Source organism: Boeremia exigua, assembly GCF_020726555.1.
Source record: "Boeremia exigua strain MPI-SDFR-AT-0100 chromosome Unknown C7974scaffold_15, whole genome shotgun sequence".
Taxonomy (NCBI): domain Eukaryota; kingdom Fungi; phylum Ascomycota; class Dothideomycetes; order Pleosporales; family Didymellaceae; genus Boeremia; species Boeremia exigua.
The window spans coordinates 648187-667497 of NW_025763532.1; the positions used below are offsets into that span (position 1 = coordinate 648187).

The window sequence follows — 19311 nt, forward strand, 5'->3', positions numbered from 1 at the left end:
GCTGCAGCCGAGGTCCCTTACACCTATGTACTCCCCGCGCTATCCGCCCTACCCCACAACCAATCTAGTCACTCAAGCCAGACTCGGTCCGTCTACATCCTACGCCGTTGTTGATGTCTTCGAGGGATGTCACAAGTAGACTGCGAGAGAGCGTTTGGAATGGCAGCATACCTCTAGAGGTGCGGTTGCACAATGAAGATTGTAGGACCTACGATGATTCCGACCCATACATAGTGAGAGCGCCTTCTCCAAACTGGGTGCAATCTAATGAGGCATTGTAGATCCAGTTTCCCAGGCTCTCGTATCTCGGACTACTGAATCGAAGGCTGCATGCCTTCTTTTCGCCAAATTTGATTTATCCTGACGTCTCTCCGGCGGATCTGTGGTTCTCATATGAAGGTGTCCCACTGAAGTGGCACTACCCTCTCGGACTGTTGTACGATCTCTACTCTGGAGCGGAGCCAGCGAATGCATCAGATTCATCGTCTCCGACTCATAGGACTGAGCCGCCCGAGGACGATCGCCGCCACCTGCCATGGAAACTCACAGTCCACTTCTCAAGGTACCCGGCGGAGCAACTCGTCCAACTTGACGCCGAAGACAAAGTCATGCATGATCTCTTCAGGAACGGGGTTAAGGAAGCCGACTACTTAAGAACCGGAACAGGGAAAACTGTTATGTTCTTGAGTGAGAAAGATAGCACACAGCTATGGGATGCGGTCAAACAGCACGATTTCTCCCTGTATAATCCCATCAACCAGAAGCTGCTGAATCCGCAAGGTGCCACATTACGCCACCTGCCAGTGCGAATTTATCTCCCACATGCTGCGGATAGTGATGACCAGAAGGCAGCCAGCCCCGGCAGCCTCAGGGTCGTGCAAAGTCTTGTCACGCCAAAACTCTCATCTCGTAAGTCCAGGAGCTGATGAGTGATAGACGGCCCTAACAATAGAGTAGGACAACCACAAACTGTCGGTACAGCATTGAACCAAATTCTCCCTACTCTGTTCCCTAGCAGACGCAGTCCACTTCTAGCACATGCAGTTTTGCATGGGGCAGTCGTTCCCTTAAGCACTAACGTCGAAGACCTAGTGCGCGCAACTGCGTACCTGGATGGGTGGCTCCACATTTCTATAGTGATGATGGCGTGAGAAAGATGCTTATAGACTACATAGAGCTGTTAATGCGAACCCCGCGATCCCACTTGACATCCACTGTATAGCACAACAGTCTAGCTTTCTCCACGCGCTGCACGGGCCAAGAGGGTCGACCACGCATGCCTTGGGAAAGGATTGCGATTACACTGAAGATCTCCAGGCAGACGTGTGGGCCGTGCCAAAAACAATATCGAGCATGGATACCTGGGTAGGTACATGGCAACGTCGATGAGCGGTGACGCCGAAAGGAATTTACGCTTATTTCTGAAGATGGGGCCGTGCGCAGTCGTCTGATTGGCCAGTACGCTGAACCAGTGTCCTATTCGGGCATCTAGCCGTGCCCTCGACCGCTCTTCCTCACTCGCAGCTCTTCCTTCTCGTCATCGCGCCGCGACGACACAGACCATTTTGATCCTGCACCGGGAATTAGCAGTTGCCCCCGCTCTTGCATCAGTGTTTGAACTCGCGCTTTGGCTCAGGTCAGGAGTTTCGCACTTCATGCCCGTTTGGCGCATTGTTTGCGCTCACATGGTCGCTGACCACGTAGGGTGTCGAACCAACGGGCCGTTTAAGGCGCAGAAACGTCCATCACGCTTCTTGTGGTATCAAGGGGGCTGAAGACCTGTGTCCTAGCGACTGCTGTACACCCTGTTATTGGTTATGAGGTGAAATTACAGCAGAGACCAAGGCAATCCGATCTAGACACTAAAGTATGGCTTTCCACTATTCTGGGACAGATTGAACGATTGCCCCACGCTTTCGTTGGCATCAAGGTTGTGCTTCAGCCCTGCGATAAGGCTGCGACCGGCCTTACCGACGACCATGCCGGTCCCATGGTAAGACCCCTGCATCAACACCCTTGGGAGCCTTCGATCTCACTGACCGAGGGCTGTATGGCGTTACTTCGATTACTGCTACGCCAATCAGTTGATGGCTCTCGACGTGCTACTCACGTTTCACAGTGACTGAACGGTCCCGTCCTGCAGGGCTGTGGGGACATCATCTAAAATCGTCACTCTTGCCGGTCAGCGCCAGACCTTGCAAGAACGTCATAGGTGCGGCTCATACTACACATCACGGGAGGGCCGACCATCAAAGTTCCCATGCATGCTGCGTTCATAGGAGCTATTAGCACAGCAAGAGGCTGAAGGCCATGTGTCGGAGCCTGGGGCGGTTCCTCCGCCATAATCCTTTCGCGAGCTAGTTCCTCGGCCTGAATCCGACATCAAGACCAATGATCTGGCTTGCTGCAGTCTGTCTTTCCACTGCTAAGGCTTGAGCAAGGACATCGATCCTAATCCTGTTCAACCTCCGACACCACTCTCGCGTTCCTCCTTGATGGTCGGGTTTCAAATGATTCCGAGCAAACATAAACCTCTGCCCGTTGGCCATGCCCTTTTACCATTCTCAGAGCATTCGTGCGTACCTATTTTCAACCACACCCCAGCTCCAGGCGTCACCTTCATATTCACACAGCCATCCAGTGGGATTGTTCGACAGCAAGAGGCGAGCATCTGTATATCAACATCTTTCTTGCCAGTACTGGCCTGAGCGCCAGTCCTGTCTCCAAGCTATGAGGCAAACCTCGATGTCTCACCTCTACTCGCAACTTCATCTAACCAACCAACGAACATCGAACAAGGACATCATCTAATCGAAACCACCTCGTGTTGATATACTTTGACGATATCACCATAAGCATTCAAGATTGGCGAACCGTCGACAACATGTCCTACGGACGAACCGACGAAGGACAACAACCACGGGCTTCAGCAGGTGAATCTTGGACCTCTGATACGTCGCCATCAGACACAAGATCTCCTGAATGGTCAGAAGTGGCCGATCCTGTAGAACGGCGGAAGATTCAGAACAAACTGGCTCAACAGAGGTTTAGTAGGTAGCTTCCTGCGGATATAGGTTGACAGTGTACTAATACTGCACAGGAGCCAAGGCTCGAGAGCAGAGAGAGGAAGCAGAACGTGAGGCAGAGAATCTTCGACGAGCTTCGAGTTCCTACAGGCGCCCAGAAGTAGCTCGGCTTGAAGATCACCACACCCTATCAGGCCTTCCCTGGGGAGGTATATCGTTCAAACATATCGTAGCAGCAGGGCAAGATAAGGAGCGGAGCTCGCAGCAAAGCTCACGGGAGAATTCTGTCTACGCCATGCGCGCAGGTGGGAGCAGCAGGTGAGGCACCCAGCGTGAGTCTGTGCTTTCCCACGGTGAGCGTGTGACTGACATGGTCTCAGACTTGGACTTTGCCTTACGGATCGTTTCGCTCGAAGTCCTGCGGTGTGGGGACCCTTTAGAACAATCACTCTTGGCTTTTCTGAACGGTAATAGCCCTGAGCCGAGCTGTGCTCGGTTGTTACATTCACGACATGGGTTCAAGTCACAAAGCCGCATATTATGTATACTACAAGCATCCGATTGTTGCAGCCGAGGGGCATTGCTGTCGAACTACGCTAGAAGCGTAGCCGCAGAGCTGCAGCAGTTGATTCGGATGAAAAGGGCTTGATGCCCGTTTGTTCCTGGTTTCGGCGGCTACATCTATTCTCTTAGTGGTCAGCGTCAATTGCACGATGGTCAAATGAGGCAATGCTGCCCTGAGTGACTCCAAGACACCGGTCTCGTACTCCCAAGTGCCTGGATTTCTTCCTCTGCTGCATATGTAGGAACGAGGCACGCTCTGCCGCGTCGAGCTGTTACATGCTGTCACGGCAAAAGCGCCATACAATGCATCGATCTGGACGCACAGACAGTGAAACAAGCGACCCGAAACTCGACCGTGTACTCTATTTTCTCTTTCGATGCCTGTACCGCCTCAGCCCCGAAGCAGGGCTGACGAAGCGGAGACTGAATACTGATGGTGGTCGCCAGCAGCCGGCCCAAGGCATTCTCGGCGATGACGGCGGTGCCTAGATGGCAGAACGTCGAAACTGTCAGAAGCTTGTACCAAAGGCTATGCATCCATTCTGTCAATCAGCCTCGCGATATTTAGTGAATTTGGTCGAGCTTGAAACGACTGGCAGTCGCAGGGCTCAGAACCACATCAGCCCCAGACGCTGAGCGGACCGAGATGTTCACAACCCTCCAAATCACCCATTCCAGCATCCAACTCCACCCTCGCGACTCAACAGCCGCAAGAACACCTGAGTCCGAGACTCGTTTAACGTGTGCAGCGTTTACGCGCCTCTGTCTCGAGATGCGCGGCATCGATCACAAGCTTGGTGCGGCTGCAGTGACGTGACCGCCTGCATTGCAGCACACACGAACTCTCCCCCGCAATGGCTGCACAGGGTATATTAGTGCCCTATCCACGACCAGGGCACGGCGGCAAAGGACTATAATTGCCTGTATACGGAAAGTCAAGGAGTAGGATTGGCCCCTAATAGCGCCGTATGTGGGCAAAACGACTAGCAACTGAGGCACAGTCGCTGTTGATTGGTCCATAATGAGAGCAAATTAGCAGAAATCACCCTCAACCCACACGTGTGCCACGAAAACGATGCTGCTGACGGCAAGATTGATGCAGCTCAGGAACAGGAGATATGCGGCATTACAGCTATTGGTTCTATCCTGGCCCTTTCGAGTTGGATTCCTGTTCGTTTATGGTCATGCAGCCCTGCGGCGTTCCGAAGTGCCATGTTCTTCCACAAGTGTGTACTGAACAGCCACAACCGATCCACAGGTCTCAATGCTCGACGGCACGAAAGGCCACCTCCCTAAGCGCCCGCGACATAACGGACAACTTTTTACACATCGCTCGGAGCATTTCTTAGCTCGGGGTGCAGGGTACGCGAGGCAACTGATATATATCTTCTTCACGTACTTTGAGCAAAATGCAGCACACCAGCTTGTTCAGTCTTCATGTCCGTGGAGCAATTCTCACAGCTTTCTCTCGAGGAGGCCATGGTGACTACTCGAGCTGGAGCCGCCAAGGCATCAATAAAGCGAGCTCTGCCTCAGCAGCTTGACCAAGACACGCCCTTACCTTCAGTCGAACCCGTTTCCCCAGTATCGCCAACCCCCTCTCTCGTCATCTCGACGAATAATTTGAGCTACAACATCTCCTCATTCGACGCCAATCAACGTCGAAGGGCTAAACGAGGACTTCAAGACAACCTTGCAATCCGGCTGAAATACTGCACATCCGATGTCGATGATGAAGATCCCAGCATCCGGACCCAGTATTTCTACATCAACGACGACATCGAAGTTGTGATGGGTGGAAGACTTCGCAGACCTCGATGCTCATGCGGGGCTAATGAAGATGGCATTGCCTGCAAGGTCGGTACACTTGCTTCGTGCAATACTCTTTACAATTCTGACTTTTACATAGCACATATATTGGGTTGGTGATCACGTTGTCTCCACCATACCAGATGTCGTCAAAGATCAGCCCCTTCAGATCTCTACAGATGGGTCTACCTTCCAACATATCAAACCTGCAGACGTCTTGCATAGAAGAGGCTTAGAAGATGTTGCAGAAGATCTGGATTGGGTCTATGAGGATGAGGACGTATCCGAAGATGAAGACGATATCAAGGAGACAGTTATCAACATGCTTTCGGTATTCGAACCTCAGGGAGCATTGCCAGAAGAGTTCCAGTGTCCAGAATCGCCTCTCACTTCTGAACGCTCGAAGAAGTATCAGGAGTTCGTGGCATTGTTCACTCGCTACGCAACCCAGGATCCAGGACTGCTTCTGCAGACGCGCGACATCATCGATCCCAACTTTCAGAGTCGTGTGTTCTTCCAAAACGTTGAGAATCGCATCACTCAAACGTTCCAAGCCTTGGACGAATATATTACGTACGGTGGCACAGACGCTTCGGCAGATGCGATGCGCTTTGGACTGCCAATCACTGCAAAAAAGCTCAGGGGTCTGGTGGAGGCTATCAATAACTTTGTCAACCGGCAAGACAAAGACGATCCTGACTTCAAGAATATCGCAGTCCGGGCAGCCGCAGCGCTGGTGCGCATTCTCGATCTTGTCACGGATCGTAACGTTGATGCTTACGAGGACATCACGTGGGGCCTTCGACCTGGAAGCCCTCGTGAAAACAACCTGTACTGTGCTCTTATCGGTGAGCCAGAGGCCGGTGCCCCCCTGTTCGTCCTCAGCGCACTCCGTTTGCTCCCTCACGAAGATGTCATCCGCAGTCACTGGACGACCTTACAAAGTATTGAAGCAAAGCTTATTCAGCACGATGCGCCAGTCGATTACCTGAATGCATTCTATCAGATCATCCACGATAACCGCAAGAGAGCTGCCTCTGAGGTCTACGGAGGTCAGATGAAGAGGACAGCCTCTTGATCAGTAAGCCACAGAGTCGTTTCCTTTCTTCTCCGATTCGCAATGCTAGTCTCAATGGCTAGTACTCTAGGGTAATTGCTTTTTGTTTTATAGCATTTGGAGCTGTTGGATTTTGTGTAGTCAGTTCACTCCTTTTCTGTCTTGGTTCACTCCTTCTCATTTCAGCTCTTGAGGCGATTTTGTTGACTCTTGTCACTTTATTTCTAGACCATGCTGTTGGCTATTCTTCTAGACTCTCCTTGATATCCTTTACTTCTCTTCTTACGATCATTTACAGTGCATGTGCATGTTTCAAAGATGCTGGTTTTACCTTCGTCTCACCGCTTTTTTGCCATGACAGCACCACTTCCACGCAAGGAATATCTGTTGAGTTTGAACCACAATGGTTCCTTTGTTTTCTCTTCTTACATTCATTGTACATACGTAACACAACCATATTCAATCTCTTGCTTTTGCAGCTAGTGTCTATGCTTATGTGAAACCCCGTAATGAATTCTGTGATAGGCCTCGAGAATTCCGCATGCGGACGATCCACTCGACAATATCCACATTAACACGTAGCATGCGTTGCACACGAGTCGTAAGACGTTCAGCTGATATCTTGTCCCCGCATCCGCACAGCAGGCGTTGCCAAGGCTTAGAATTCAAAGGTCCGGGGCTCTGGGATGTGGCCGACGGCAACGCAGCCGTGAAGTTAGATCGCTGAGGTCCGGCCGAGTACGTACGAAAGTGGAGCCGAGCAGAATATCGGACCGCAGTGTCTTTGTGTCCAATCTCATTCTCTATCGACAGGCAAGATAAGGACTTTGAGCAGAAGGAATGTCGGAGTGAATGTCGGGGCTGTCGATTGACCACAGCAAGATTGTACTGTAGATCTAGGGAGCCAATCAGAAACGTCGTTGTCACACGTCGTACAGCAACTAGAATGGCTGGCTGGTGCTGCGTTGAATGAATGGTGCAGAGTGCTTCTGCTGCCCGAGAAATTGGATCAACACTCAAATCAGCGCTCTTCCCAGATGTTTTCATTCCAGCGGTGAAGCCAGCACATCGGCCAAAACATGCATTCAGGCTTGCCAAAACGGGTCGCTTATCTCGCTCTTCGTCTAAGGGTGATTTGCACTTGCACTTGCTGTTAGTCAGCCCCGCCATGTTGTTACTTGAATGAAACAGCTCCGCAGCTCAACATAATAACGCCCAGCTCATCGTCCGCCGGTGAATACATGCACACTTGTTTCGTGTCAAGCTGGTAACAAGTGGGATATCTCCTGAGGACAAGGCGTTAGACAGGGCATTCATAATCAGCACAGTCTTATGCATTCGCACATCCTGGCCGATTCGTATGGAGTGGGTACGCGAAGCACCAAATATGCATCCAAGGCGTTAGCACCAAGGCTTGAGCAGAGACGGAGGGCTCCACGCTGATCATGGTGCAGCAAGTTGGCGCGGAAGGTTGGTCGAGCTGGCGGGGGCAGCGGCTGATCTCGAGCTGTTCGTCATCTGGTTGGCCCACGATGCAGATGCTATCCACATGAAGCGCTTTGTTCCTTCCAGGCCGGATTGCGGGGAAGGTACGCTAGACCTGTAAGCCACTAGCCTTGTCGTCCCTTCTCTACCCACCATTGCGGCTGCTATATTACAGCACCGTCCATCACTCGTCCTTGCCTCAGTAGCCACACACCTCCTTGTTCTCCACTATCAGTCACCTGTCACACCACGCCGTTGCTATCATACCTCTCTGCGAAACGAAGCTCGCTTATCACGCCATCCCACCCCACTGACGTACTGCACTAGCCTGTCCGTGCGAGGACCACGAGTCCGAGCGCTAGTACATCAACCACCTCCTCGCCCACTCCCTCTCTAGCACAACCGCACCCACACTGAAGCTCACATACAACAAACATTGCAGCCACTGTCTTCTACTTGAGTTAAATACTTGACATCACTGATCCGCATATCCCGCCCAAGCCATGTCTTCCGGCCGCAATTCACCCCCATTCGTTTCCCCGGGCCCTACAGACCGCCGACGTGCGTCAATCACTGGTCAGACGTTCCAGGATCTCTTCGGGCGACAAGGCAGTTATTCTGGACAGCAGGGTGGCCGACCAGGAATGTCTGGCCCCATTACCACAGCTGCAGTGAATGCTCAGCAACGGCGCCTCTCGCTCACAACCATCGGCCTGTCGGCATCACCGGGCCAGACATCTCCTTTCCTCAGCAACCCCCGCACCCGAACCGAGAGTCTATCCAGCGTCAATTCGGGCTCGGTAGACGAGAGCCCCTTCGAGGATGATTACGCCCCCATCGCATCTGCTCCCGGCAGTAACCCGGCCACACCCTTCGCACGACGCCTCAGTTTCGGTGCACGAGCAATGCGGGATGTCAGGCAGGGTAGTGGTAGTGTTGGAAACCCAAATGGTAGACCTTCCACCCATAAAGCCTCTCCCCCGACTGGTGGTCGAGGACGAGGTCTGTCTTCATTGTCGAATTCTCTGCCCACATCAGCACCCCTTCTACACTCCTCATCACCTCCTGGTCTTTCTTCGAGGCGTTCAATATCCATATCCTCTGTTTGGCCGTACACAATCGCAGAGAATGTTGAAGACTATCCCGAGTATGAACACTCGCTGACATGGTCGTCCACAGGCGAAGGCTACAACTTCGCGGAGAACCTCCGCTCCCGCGCCGAACGTGGCTCCATTTCGGGCCCGCCGCCGATGCTGAACGTTCCCTCGCACCAACGTGCGAAGAGTGTCGCCGTTATGGAGCCTCCCGTCCGTGAGATGCCCAAGCAGCCGAAGCAGCCCGACGCTATGCAAGAGCGAATTCTCAAGGGCGACTTCTACATGGACTAGGTGACATCGTGTTGCCTGATGCAAACTATCTGCGGTATGTCCTTACCCACTGATAAATGTTGGCCAAAACACGCTTGCTGACCTTTACGCAAGGCCATATAAAGCAGATTTGTCCACAAGATCACACCAAAATGTACGATCCGCATTGACTAGCGTTTGCAAGCGAGTTGCATTTTAAGCCATATATTTTGGGCACGCCATCGCTCGAATTTTCGAGGACGAAGGAATGAGGAGAGCAGATGCACGTTTACATTCTCGGCACACTTTTCGCTCAATCTCGGATCTCACACCCGAGCTTATACGGCGTCTGTTTCGATGCGTATCATTACAGTACCTCCTTTTCGCCGAAAGCATTGTTCAGGGACCTGTCATATCTGCGGTACTTGGTGTCTTTTATCAACGGTGTGCTTGCACTATTACAGTTGTCAGGAGACGACTGTAGGTCCTCTTCAGGAGTTCACTGGAGTATGGAGGATGGCATCAAATTGTAGAACGCCTCGGAAGGCAAATGTCAACGAAGGCGTCTATGGGAGGATGAACATGAAGGGCGATGGTCTTTCCTATCCACAAATTTGTATCTCAAGGCAAGGGGTCATGGCTGGAATGGGAAGAAGGGGATAGCACTCGCATTCTATGAATGTACTTGTAGTGAGTAAACGACAGAGCCAATGTACTCGTGTCTGTCGACAACTTCCTTGTACACAATTCCTACATGATAGTGGTCGCTGCACCTACAATGTTTCTCCATCACACCTTCATCAATGAGCGCATAACGGCTTCAATAAGCGATCACTTGGACATTGTTAGCAAAGACAGTGCGCAAGAAATAGCAACCTCAAAAGCGGTTCACGTGTTAGACGGCTCTACGGTGACTGGATGTGCTTCAATTTGGTGGAGATTCCTCTGTCTCCAATTTCACTCTGTTCATCATTATGTTCATATCCGTTCGGCTTCTCACACCCCGTCAGCATCCCGCTTCAGCAACTGCCGAATCGACCCGACACAGCTCCATATCCCCAGGCTTACTGAATGTATACACAAGCCCACTATCATTCAAAAACCCACACACACTCGGATCCTCATCACTCCCCAGTACCTTATTCCCCACCCTCTTCACCTCTGCACCCACAGCCTCCACAAACCCCGCACTATACGCCCGATAAACCTGCTCCCGCATAACCACCACCTCCAGGCTCCGCAACCCAGGCCGCAGACAACTCGCCGCCTCGAGCGGCGCAAGATCCAGCCGCGCCCCCGGCTCCTCCCGCACGAGCTCCAGCACCAGGCGCACGTCGCGCGCGTTGCGCGACCCGGCGATGTGCTCCAGAGCGTGCGCCAGACACGCGGCGTTCTCGCGCGACGGGCCCAGCGTGGCGTCGCGCACGACGTGGGGCCAGCGTGGCCGCGGGCCCTCGAGCGCGTGTGTCAGGGTGAGGGTCAGGCGGCGGGCGAGCGTGGGCGATAGCACAGTGCCGGGCGGCGCGTCGTAGTCGCTGCGCAGCCGCACGATCCAGGTGCCGTGACGGACCATCTGGGCAGTGGCTTCGGAGAGGGTTTGCTTGTTGGTGAGGAGCCAGGTTGGCAGGGCGGTTTCGCGCGTCACGAGGGATTTGTAGCAGGCTACTATGCGTCCCTTGGAGGGGTGGTCGAGGAGCGTGATTTTGGGGGTTGAGATCCAGAGAGCGTCGTATATTTGGTCGCGGAGCTCGCGGGGGAGGGCCAGGAAGGATGCCGGCATTGTGAATGGATGTTTGTTGTCTGCTATTGACGGAGGAGGGTACCGTGTTATACCGCTGTCGGTGCTGTACTTCCTGTGCAATTGACTACACACTAAGTGCTCTCAACGAGTAAATGTTGAGGTGCATTCCTGCGGCTCAGCCGTCGATATATGCATAGCCCGTCTCGCCGCCTCGCACCCTCCGCCGACGGCCGCTATAGCTCGCGCCGAGCGTTGGCTTGCTCGGGACGAGGTCGCAGCGTGCCGCGTAAGTCACGACATGCTCCATGGCGGCTAGGCCAGCACTCCGAGCCGTCTCGCCCGAGACGAACAGGTGATATTTGGGTGTGGAGACCAATCAGCACGTTGGACCCTGAGTGCGTTGTCGGAGTCTGGGGGGCGGGGAAGGCCTGGACGCCTTGAGGATCCGCGGATCTTCGCACCTTCCGCTTTGGTCACCACATCATGTGCTCCTTCCACGCGGCCTTACAGTGAGGCTCAATGCTCAACGGCCCTATAATATATGAGTTTTACCCGTCTCGACACGACCTGTAACGCAAACATATTGCTGTAAGACTCCACTTCCGCAGTAACACACCGCGTTTCTGAATCAGTGAGGCGAGCCGACACTCGCCCACCGTTGATGCCCAACGCAGCATCAAAGACCTAACCCGTAGAAGTCCGCGATGTGCCTTGAAAGGACAAAATCGAACTGCTTCCGCCTCGCCACCCTGCAAACAATTAGCCAATTCTGCCACGCATAAGCACTTGACATACCACGATTCCACACCACCGGAACCCGTGTCTCTGAGCAGAACCTCCCGAACCACATTTGCTGCCATGAGGCCAAAGTGCGTACCGATGTATTCTAGCTGATCCAGGATCCAGACCCGAGTCGGCGGGGAGCAGTAGCGCGACCACCCTGCGACGTAAAGGGGGAATATTAGGATGTAGGCGTCGAGAAGGTGCGGGATTGTGTGCAGTAGGCCCGAGGATGGGGAATGTGGGTGCTGGCACGGTGAGCCGGGTGGTAGTTTGTGGGAAGCTGCAGAGGAGCAGGCGATCATTTGGGGGACGGATGCGCAGATTTGGCGTATTGTTGGCGTTATGGAGGGCGGGGGTTGGAGGAGAAGGGTTGAGTGGGTGGATGTTGGGAAGTGTGAGATGAGCTCTTCGCGGAGAAGGATGCGGAGGAGGCGTAGGACATTCCATGTGTGCATGACAGCTCGGCTGGGGTAGATGTTGTACAGAGATGGTGAGTCGCTGGGCAGTGATCCGGCCCTGTGTTCTGCCGGTACTATGACGCTTTCATACGACCATGTCGAGGTGGCTTCGTGTGAGATAGCCTCGAGGCAGCTGTCAAGCCTCGCACACCTTGCCGTCTTCTCCTCCAGTGTCAAGGTGTTCGCGTGGATATCAGCGACCAGATCAACGACATCCGACAACACACCACTGAGCCTCCAGTTCATGTCCGCGCCATCCACCACCGTCGCCGCATGCTCTCTCATCTTCCTAATCGGTTCAGAAATCTTCCGTCTCGCGCTCAAACAGCACACCGTCGCATTAAGCGTCAGCCCCAAAAGCGCCTTCACCTCCCCCCTCTCCCGAAATGCCTCCACGCCCCTCAGCCTCGCAAGGACCAACGCACCCTCCACGTGTGCATGCCGAACCACAGCACCCTCCTTGATCTCCTTACTCATCTTCTCAAACAGATCCAAAAGCAACGCTCCTTCAAACGTCGACACTTTCTTCACCGCATCCGCGCGCTGCAGCTCTGCGTTGATCATCCGCAGCGCGGCAACGTACTTCCTCCTGCTCAGCTCAACCGCGGCTTCATACCGTGTCGAGAGCGCTAGAAACACGAGGCTCACGGCGTCGAGGCTCGAGGAGAGGTGCGCGGGCGCCCTGGTCGTGTGGTGGTACTTGAGCAGGCCGGCCCAGGTGTGGCTGAATTCGCAGACGTAGTTGGCGAAGAAAAAGTCTCGTGCTGTGACTTCTACGCTCGGGGGCAGGTAGGTGAGTTGTTGTGCCTGGGTGGCAAGGCTACGTGCGTCTGCCTTTGTGCGGACATCATTTGTCTCGTCGGCGATGCGGATGGTGAGAGTGTCGCGATAGCCGACACAGGGTGTGGCGGCCCGGATGCAGGAGCTGCAGCTCGGGCGCAGGAAGTCGCACTGGAGAGGGAAGTTAGTGGATGGGTATGGTGGCTTGGTGCGGTGAGAACATTGGCAAGTGACTTACGCGTAATCGTCGGTCACGGCATCGTTGACATGCCTTTGACAGTCTGCCACGGAAGACCATTGGCCAGCCTACGCAGTTGCAGGGTATTGTCGGTCGAGTCCAGCTCACGAGTGTTTGTCATCGAGCTCAATAGGGGAAGCTGTTCGTCACGACGAGATGAAAGGAGTATCCAGTAACCTACCTGTGTCTTGTAATACCATCGACAGGATTGCCTCCATAATTTTGTATAACAGAGAATCTAGGTTTGACATGCATTGTAGAAACTAGTCCAAAGTTGGCATGTAGTTTGCCTAAGATCTGTGCAGGCTGACGGACCGGCGCGGACTTTACCTGGAAAGGGAAAGAAGACCCGCATAGATGGACTGTTTCGACGGATGCAGTGTGGGTTATCATCAGTCATGTAGCTAAAGTTGACGACGCACTCTAGCAAGTAGCAGGTATATATGATGCTCATACATTGATGCCTATCTCAATGACGATATTTCCAGGGTGGACTCATGGAAGCAAGCTTCCGGAAACTCAAATTCTCCGCTCCCCCTATTCATGAGCATTATAACACCCAAGCAGCAGCAGGACAATTGTATCCAAAAATAGCAAATCGACTACACCGTCTTTTGCAGTAAAGAATTAATCAAAGTCATGAATCCCTCCTAGCGGCACCGAGTGACCGAGTAGCTCAGTCTGCATCCCACTGATTCTGCACACAAGAGGCAAGTTCATGCTCTAAACACTTCAATCCTTTGCGGACTTCTCATTTATTCATTCAAAGTCCCCTATAAAAGGCGCATGGCATGCCGTAGCAGCCACAAATAGATCAGGCTTTACCCAGCGCGCCTCCAAGAGCCGGGGATGCTTACACCGCCGCTCTGTTCTCTTCGCCCCAACATAACCCCCACAGCAAGACTGTACAAAGCGGTGAAACACCAAGTGTGATGCAAGACAGACCGAGCGCAGCGGCCTTGATGATGAAATAGAATCAACCCCTCCACCTTTCCCGTCAATAATACATTGTGGCATCGTCTTGTGATAGTTGAAAAATGTAAACGCCTTGGAATGCAAGCTCCCCCAAATCGTCCCTGGCCGTGGCCTAATACCGTCTTCTTTGCTATTGTTGAAGGAGCGCCGAAGCATGCAATGGCTGTAGTGCGGGCGTGGTTGAAGACATACGCAACCCACGCAATGAAATGTGTAGAGCGATTAGTTAAGGAAGCCCTTACAGCCAATCGAGCCGCAAAGACATGGAATACGGTCGGTGGCATCCATCTCGCGTTCAAACTTGTAATCGTAGGTGAGTTCCTCATCTGCAACAAGGTCAGTATGATGTCCACAAGACAAAAAGGGAAATGCTGACCTTTGCCGATGTCACGTAAGGCATAGATGACAATGCGCTTCGAGTTGTCGACTCGAATGATCTTCGCTGTACAGTTTGGTGTACAGCTGTGGTTGATGAAACGCGCAATGCCACCCATTTTCGTGGCATCTATGACCGTATCTTCGTCGATGCGGAAGAGGTAACTGGAACCTACACCTTGCATGTCGTACTTGGCTTCGCGCAGATCTGCGACACGCTGTCGCACCCTGTCACCAACGTATTCGATAATCATGTCGTTCGCAGCAATGTTCTCCTCGGCGTACAGACCCCAGTTGTGGATCGCTGAGCGGTCGAACTTGACGAGCTTCTTGCGCTTCTTCAGCTGGTTGAAGCGCAAAGCATCACCCTCGGCGCCTGAGACCTTCGAAATGTTGATATCGTTGACCATACGACGGTTGTTGGCACGATTTGCACGAGAGTTGGCTGTGGATGTCTTCTGCGAACTAGTCGTGAACTTGAAGCCTTCCACAGAGTGGGTAGACTTGTCTTCTTGCTTTGCCTGTCGCTGTCGCTCTTCGCGCTCCTTGACAACTCGAATGCGATGAGGCAAGTACTTCGATTTCTCGGACTCGCGAATTTTCTTGACACCCTCGGCTCTGGCTGATCCAGTGGGGTTGGGCACGTAGTAGCCTTCGATCTTGGTCTCCTTGCGTGATACACCTGCCTCGCCGGAGTTGTTGAGGTGCTTGATGGACTTTTGCTTCCAAGCCCAGGACTGCGCATCGTCGATATTAGCGGCCTCGATCGACTGCATGGCGATCTTCAGGTTCTTGAGATCCTCTTCGTCTTTGAGCATGTGTTGCCAGCCATCAATGTCCATTACTACACTGAGATCATCCTCAACCGTTTTCCGAGGCTCGTCTGAGGACACTCCCCAGTAGACGGAGCCGGTATCGTCCTCTTCCGGCGTTCCCTCAGCAGGGGATACTTCTGTCATTAGTTCGGGCTTCTTGACTTCAACGAGTTCCTCCTCAACAGCCTCTGCGACTTCTGCAACCTCTTCTGTGATCTCAACCTTCGCAGCCTTGATCTCTGCTTCGAGTTGCTTTTTCGTCTTCTTCTTTGGTTTCGCGGCCTTTTTGACGGGAGCTGGCACTTCCTTCTCGGTAGTTTCGATGGGTTTGGACGCTTCATCTTCTTGAGTGACAATGACGGTGGGCTCAAGTTTGTCTTCGGGTGGTGTTTCCAGGCCAAAGATTGCGTCCGCCTCTTGTTCGATTTTTCGCAATCTCCTGAAACCCTTGAGCGCTTTGTCTGCTTTCTTCCAGATTGGCGAAGAACGCGGAAGTATAGCAAGCACTTGTTCCAACTCTTTCTCCGCCATATTTTCTGGGTCTTTGTGAATACAATGAGCAAGCAAACTCCGAGCATGCGTATCGTCCATTTCTTCATCGCTGTCCTCGCCCCACCCAGTCTCAATGCGCCGCCGTTTCGCGCGGTGCGCTCTTGAAGATTCTTCTTCATCTTCGACGTCAGTAGAATGGGCGCGGCTGATGGGCCGGCTTTCCTGCTCTTCTGTGCCACGTGTAAGTGTGCTGCGGCCCTCATCATCTGAATCTTCCGCTGGCTCAAACATTTCCAACATCTGTCGATGAAGGCCACGAGCGATCTTTGGCTTCGGTGCAGAAGCTTTCCTTCGCTCATCCGCGAAAGCGTTGACAATTCGAAGCGGCTTCTTTCCTCGTCTGTTGTGGTCAAGAGGCCCAAGGGCGTTGCGACCGCGTCGTGATCCGAAACCTCCATGTCGTCCCTTGGGCGTCGCCGCTGCAAAAGGATCCAATGTAGGTGTAAGCATCGAGGGCAGACTTATGCTGTTCTCCTTTTGCTGAGGGTCTTGGATGTTTAGCTTTCGGCGCTTCGCAGCCTGACGCTCTGAAGACATGATATCTAGCAGAGCTGGGCCGGCGATGCGAGTCTTGATGTCACCAAGTAACTTCTCTGACAACTCATGCTTAAGCTGGTCAAGTGCTGCTAAGACGGGATCCAACGAGTCTGCCCTTTGCTTCTTCTCTAGCTCCAGGTCGGCGGCTTCCTCCTCGGCAACGCGCTCCTCAATAGCCTTTCGCTTTTTATCCGCTATGACCCTTTCTGGGCTCGGGCTCCGCTCGTATTGTGGGTCACCGTACTGATTACACTCCATGTTCATTACATACGTGAACAAGGCCTGCATGTGACATTCTCGAAAGCATCGCACGGTCTCGTCTTCTCCTCTCTTAGAGACTTCGAACGTGATGAAGTAACCAGTCTGGTCGGACCGAACTGCAGACCATTTGAAGGCCTTCAGACGTCGTTTCAGATGATCTATAGTTGTGGCCAGTACAGGCACGTATTGGTGGGCAATGAACAGGTACGGTGTTCGCTTCATTGTGGGCTTGATCGGCTCTCGTTCGATGAGGTAGGAAAGTGCTGCCTTGCGCGACAAGGGCTCTCGGGGCATTGGAGGTGGCGGGCGCGTGCCTTTGCCAGATGGCCCTTTAGGCACGTTCGCTGGAAGATCGAAACCAGCCGATGCGGCAGATGAGGGAGCTTTGGCCGACTGTGCAGCAAGCTTAGCTCGCAACTTATCCTGCTCTCTCCGAGTCTGCTGAACTGCCATATCCACCAGCTTGGCGCATCTTCGTCCTTCACGATCTGTGTGGACCCTGACTGGATGTGTGCCCGTGCCGATGCGTTGACCGGTTCCCTCACGCTCTGCGCGTTTCGCCGATGCCGAAGCTTTGACCGCCGGCGTGTTGCGCATGGCCGCAGTATCACGGAATTTGATCAGACATATCCCCAGAGGACTGCCGTTGTCCGGGTGGACCTGGTTCTGCAGCTTCTCCACGTCACCGAAGGTGGAGAAGAAGCCGCGCAATTGCGCATCCGCAGTGAGGGGGTCGAAACCAGTCACGACCACCTGCGTCGCAGGCCCAGGGCCGCAAGAAATGCGCGCATCGAAAGCGTAGGGCTTTGCCACATAGGGCGACAAGCGCAATTTGGTCTTAGGGGCGGCTGGCCCAGCAGTCTTAATGGTGTAGGCGCCCGTGCTGTAGCCAGCAATGGCCAAGCGTGGATCGGGAGGGGGAGATGGGTCGCCCTGTAACACAAGTCAAGTTAGCCTTAATGTCACAGAGCGACCGCATCGGGTCATGTCAAGTGCAGCCTTCATACCTTGTCCAGTATCTGCTTGTATGTCGGTGGTCGGGACTGACGAGCCTTCTTGTCCAACTTCGAGTCGAGGAGCGGGTCGTAGGTCATGCGTTGGCCAAGGACGCCGTCTGAAGGAAAGATTGGTGTCCGCGTCTCGGGCGGTGTGTTTACGGGCGTGATGGCGTCGGTGCCATTGAGCGGCGCGCTCGACGGCGCTGCATGCGCGGCAGCAGACTGGCTCATCGTATCGTGTGAAGATCTCGTGGACCGTGGACTGGCCAGCTTGCCAGGCGGCGACGAGTCTGTGTTGGTCAAGGGCGTGAGAGCTTGCAGGGTTATGCGTTGGCCGGGGCGCGACATGGTGCGCGGCGCTGCGCGGGTGTGGATTCGTCAGGCGCAACAGGAGACGGGAAGGTTGTGTCCAGGTCGGGGCGTTCAGCAGGCGGCGTTCATTGTTGACAAACAGAGACGTGCTGAGGTGCTCGGGCCTGGCGGGGGGCGCCTTCACCTGCGGCGCTGGGCGCGCGGTCGTGTGCGCGACGCGGGTACGTCTGGTGCTGGCGGTGCCTCGTTCTCGCACACGCTGGCTCGCTCGGCATCCGCTGGTGCCAACGCCGGTGTGCCGCGCTTCTGCCGCAACGGTGCACCAAGGCAGAGGGCGTCCGTCGGATCAGCAGCGCTTTCCTCGCGCCATTAGTATTAGGGGGTGTTGTGGCGACGCTCGAAAACAATATGTGACGCGGTGCTGGACTCGGCGGCGCTGCAGGGTTGCAGACGATCCGGACGCGCACCGAAACGCGGTGGTGCGTGAGCGTGTCGGCAACTCGCAACTCGCACGGCGCAGCTGCAAGGGCGCAGACGGCGGAGGGATGGGTCGGGCGAGCGCGCAGCAGCACTTCGCGGAGGCAGACGACAGACGGCTGGCGGCAGGCGGGTGATGGCTTGGAAGAATGTGAGGTCTGAGGTCCAGCGGACGCTGTCGCGCGCACGGGCTGCGCTTTCCCAGAAACTGCCCCTGGCCGACGCGGTCCTGCGTCCACGACCACTCGCCCCCAGCGCATCAAACAGCCCAACGCCTCGAATCATGCCCAGACAAGTCGCGCAGACTCCTGGAAGCTATCCTGTGTGATGCATCCCTCCAGGGCCCTTCCGCGCCCGCGCGCGCCGACTTCTCTCGCGACATGCTGCACGGCTGTCGTCCAGTCCACCGACGTCATCGCTCCCCGCACCGCCAGTGCGTGCGCAAACACCTGCGTGTCTGGCCAGGATACTTGCAGTCGATCGTCTCTGGTAGTGACTGCGACGACGTATCTGTGGCTTCGACACTGATATGGCTCACGTGAGGGTCGTTATTTGCTTGGGCCCCGGCCGCGCGCCGCGCACCGCGCACACGGCTCGCCTGAGCATTACTGACCAGCCAGGAACAACAACTACACTTCAACGACGAACAAGAATGAGCGCCGACCCAATGCGACGACTCTCGTCAGTGCATGCGCCGCCTCTGGACAGCAATTGAATGCGAC

At 54.3% G+C, this 19311-nt stretch overlaps 8 protein-coding genes across 8 annotated transcripts; 4 read left to right on the plus strand and 4 right to left on the minus strand.

Moving 5' to 3' along the window:
* Position 1: 1 nt before the first annotated feature.
* C7974DRAFT_80970 (autophagy protein 5) lies at positions 2 to 1527 on the plus strand. Its single transcript, XM_046147310.1, has 3 exons — positions 2 to 233; positions 282 to 909; positions 958 to 1527. Exons 1-3 carry the CDS (start codon positions 114 to 116, stop codon positions 1149 to 1151), a joined length of 942 nt encoding a protein of 313 aa, XP_045991451.1. The 5' UTR covers positions 2 to 113; the 3' UTR covers positions 1152 to 1527.
* Positions 1528 to 2796: 1269 nt separating this feature from the next.
* Positions 2797 to 3535, plus strand: C7974DRAFT_80972 (uncharacterized protein). The gene is made up of 3 exons (XM_046147311.1): positions 2797 to 3050; positions 3101 to 3344; positions 3407 to 3535. Exons 1-3 carry the CDS (start codon positions 2885 to 2887, stop codon positions 3495 to 3497), a joined length of 501 nt encoding a protein of 166 aa, XP_045991452.1. The 5' UTR covers positions 2797 to 2884; the 3' UTR covers positions 3498 to 3535.
* A 1284-nt stretch (positions 3536 to 4819) lies between these two features.
* C7974DRAFT_81073 (uncharacterized protein) lies at positions 4820 to 6626 on the plus strand. Its single transcript, XM_046147312.1, has 2 exons — positions 4820 to 5447; positions 5500 to 6626. Exons 1-2 carry the CDS (start codon positions 5028 to 5030, stop codon positions 6475 to 6477), a joined length of 1398 nt encoding a protein of 465 aa, XP_045991453.1. The 5' UTR covers positions 4820 to 5027; the 3' UTR covers positions 6478 to 6626.
* A 1355-nt stretch (positions 6627 to 7981) lies between these two features.
* On the plus strand, positions 7982 to 9478 carry C7974DRAFT_81101 (uncharacterized protein). The gene is made up of 3 exons (XM_046147313.1): positions 7982 to 8058; positions 8269 to 9363; positions 9423 to 9478. The coding sequence occupies exon 2, from the start codon at positions 8445 to 8447 to the stop codon at positions 9327 to 9329; it is 885 nt and encodes a 294-aa protein (XP_045991454.1). The 5' UTR covers positions 7982 to 8058; positions 8269 to 8444; the 3' UTR covers positions 9330 to 9363; positions 9423 to 9478.
* A 452-nt stretch (positions 9479 to 9930) lies between these two features.
* On the minus strand, positions 9931 to 11389 carry C7974DRAFT_445344 (uncharacterized protein). The gene has a single exon (XM_046145546.1). The coding sequence runs from the start codon at positions 11065 to 11067 to the stop codon at positions 10294 to 10296; it is 774 nt and encodes a 257-aa protein (XP_045991455.1). The 5' UTR covers positions 11068 to 11389; the 3' UTR covers positions 9931 to 10293.
* Positions 11390 to 11704: 315 nt separating this feature from the next.
* C7974DRAFT_437879 (uncharacterized protein) lies at positions 11705 to 12746 on the minus strand (the record flags this gene model as incomplete). The annotated part of the gene is made up of 2 exons (XM_046145223.1): positions 11705 to 11777; positions 11824 to 12746. The coding sequence occupies 2 exons, from the start codon at positions 12744 to 12746 to the stop codon at positions 11705 to 11707; spliced, it is 996 nt and encodes a 331-aa protein (XP_045991456.1).
* Positions 12747 to 14182: 1436 nt separating this feature from the next.
* On the minus strand, positions 14183 to 18317 carry C7974DRAFT_81138 (uncharacterized protein). The gene is made up of 3 exons (XM_046147315.1): positions 17810 to 18317; positions 14639 to 17735; positions 14183 to 14588 (listed from the first exon to the last, which is right to left on the minus strand). Exons 1-3 carry the CDS (start codon positions 18146 to 18148, stop codon positions 14485 to 14487), a joined length of 3540 nt encoding a protein of 1179 aa, XP_045991457.1. The 5' UTR covers positions 18149 to 18317; the 3' UTR covers positions 14183 to 14484.
* On the minus strand, positions 18103 to 19286 carry C7974DRAFT_81144 (uncharacterized protein). Its single transcript, XM_046147316.1, has one exon. The coding sequence runs from the start codon at positions 18847 to 18849 to the stop codon at positions 18238 to 18240; it is 612 nt and encodes a 203-aa protein (XP_045991458.1). The 5' UTR covers positions 18850 to 19286; the 3' UTR covers positions 18103 to 18237.
* Between the last annotated feature and the right edge of the window lie 25 nt (positions 19287 to 19311).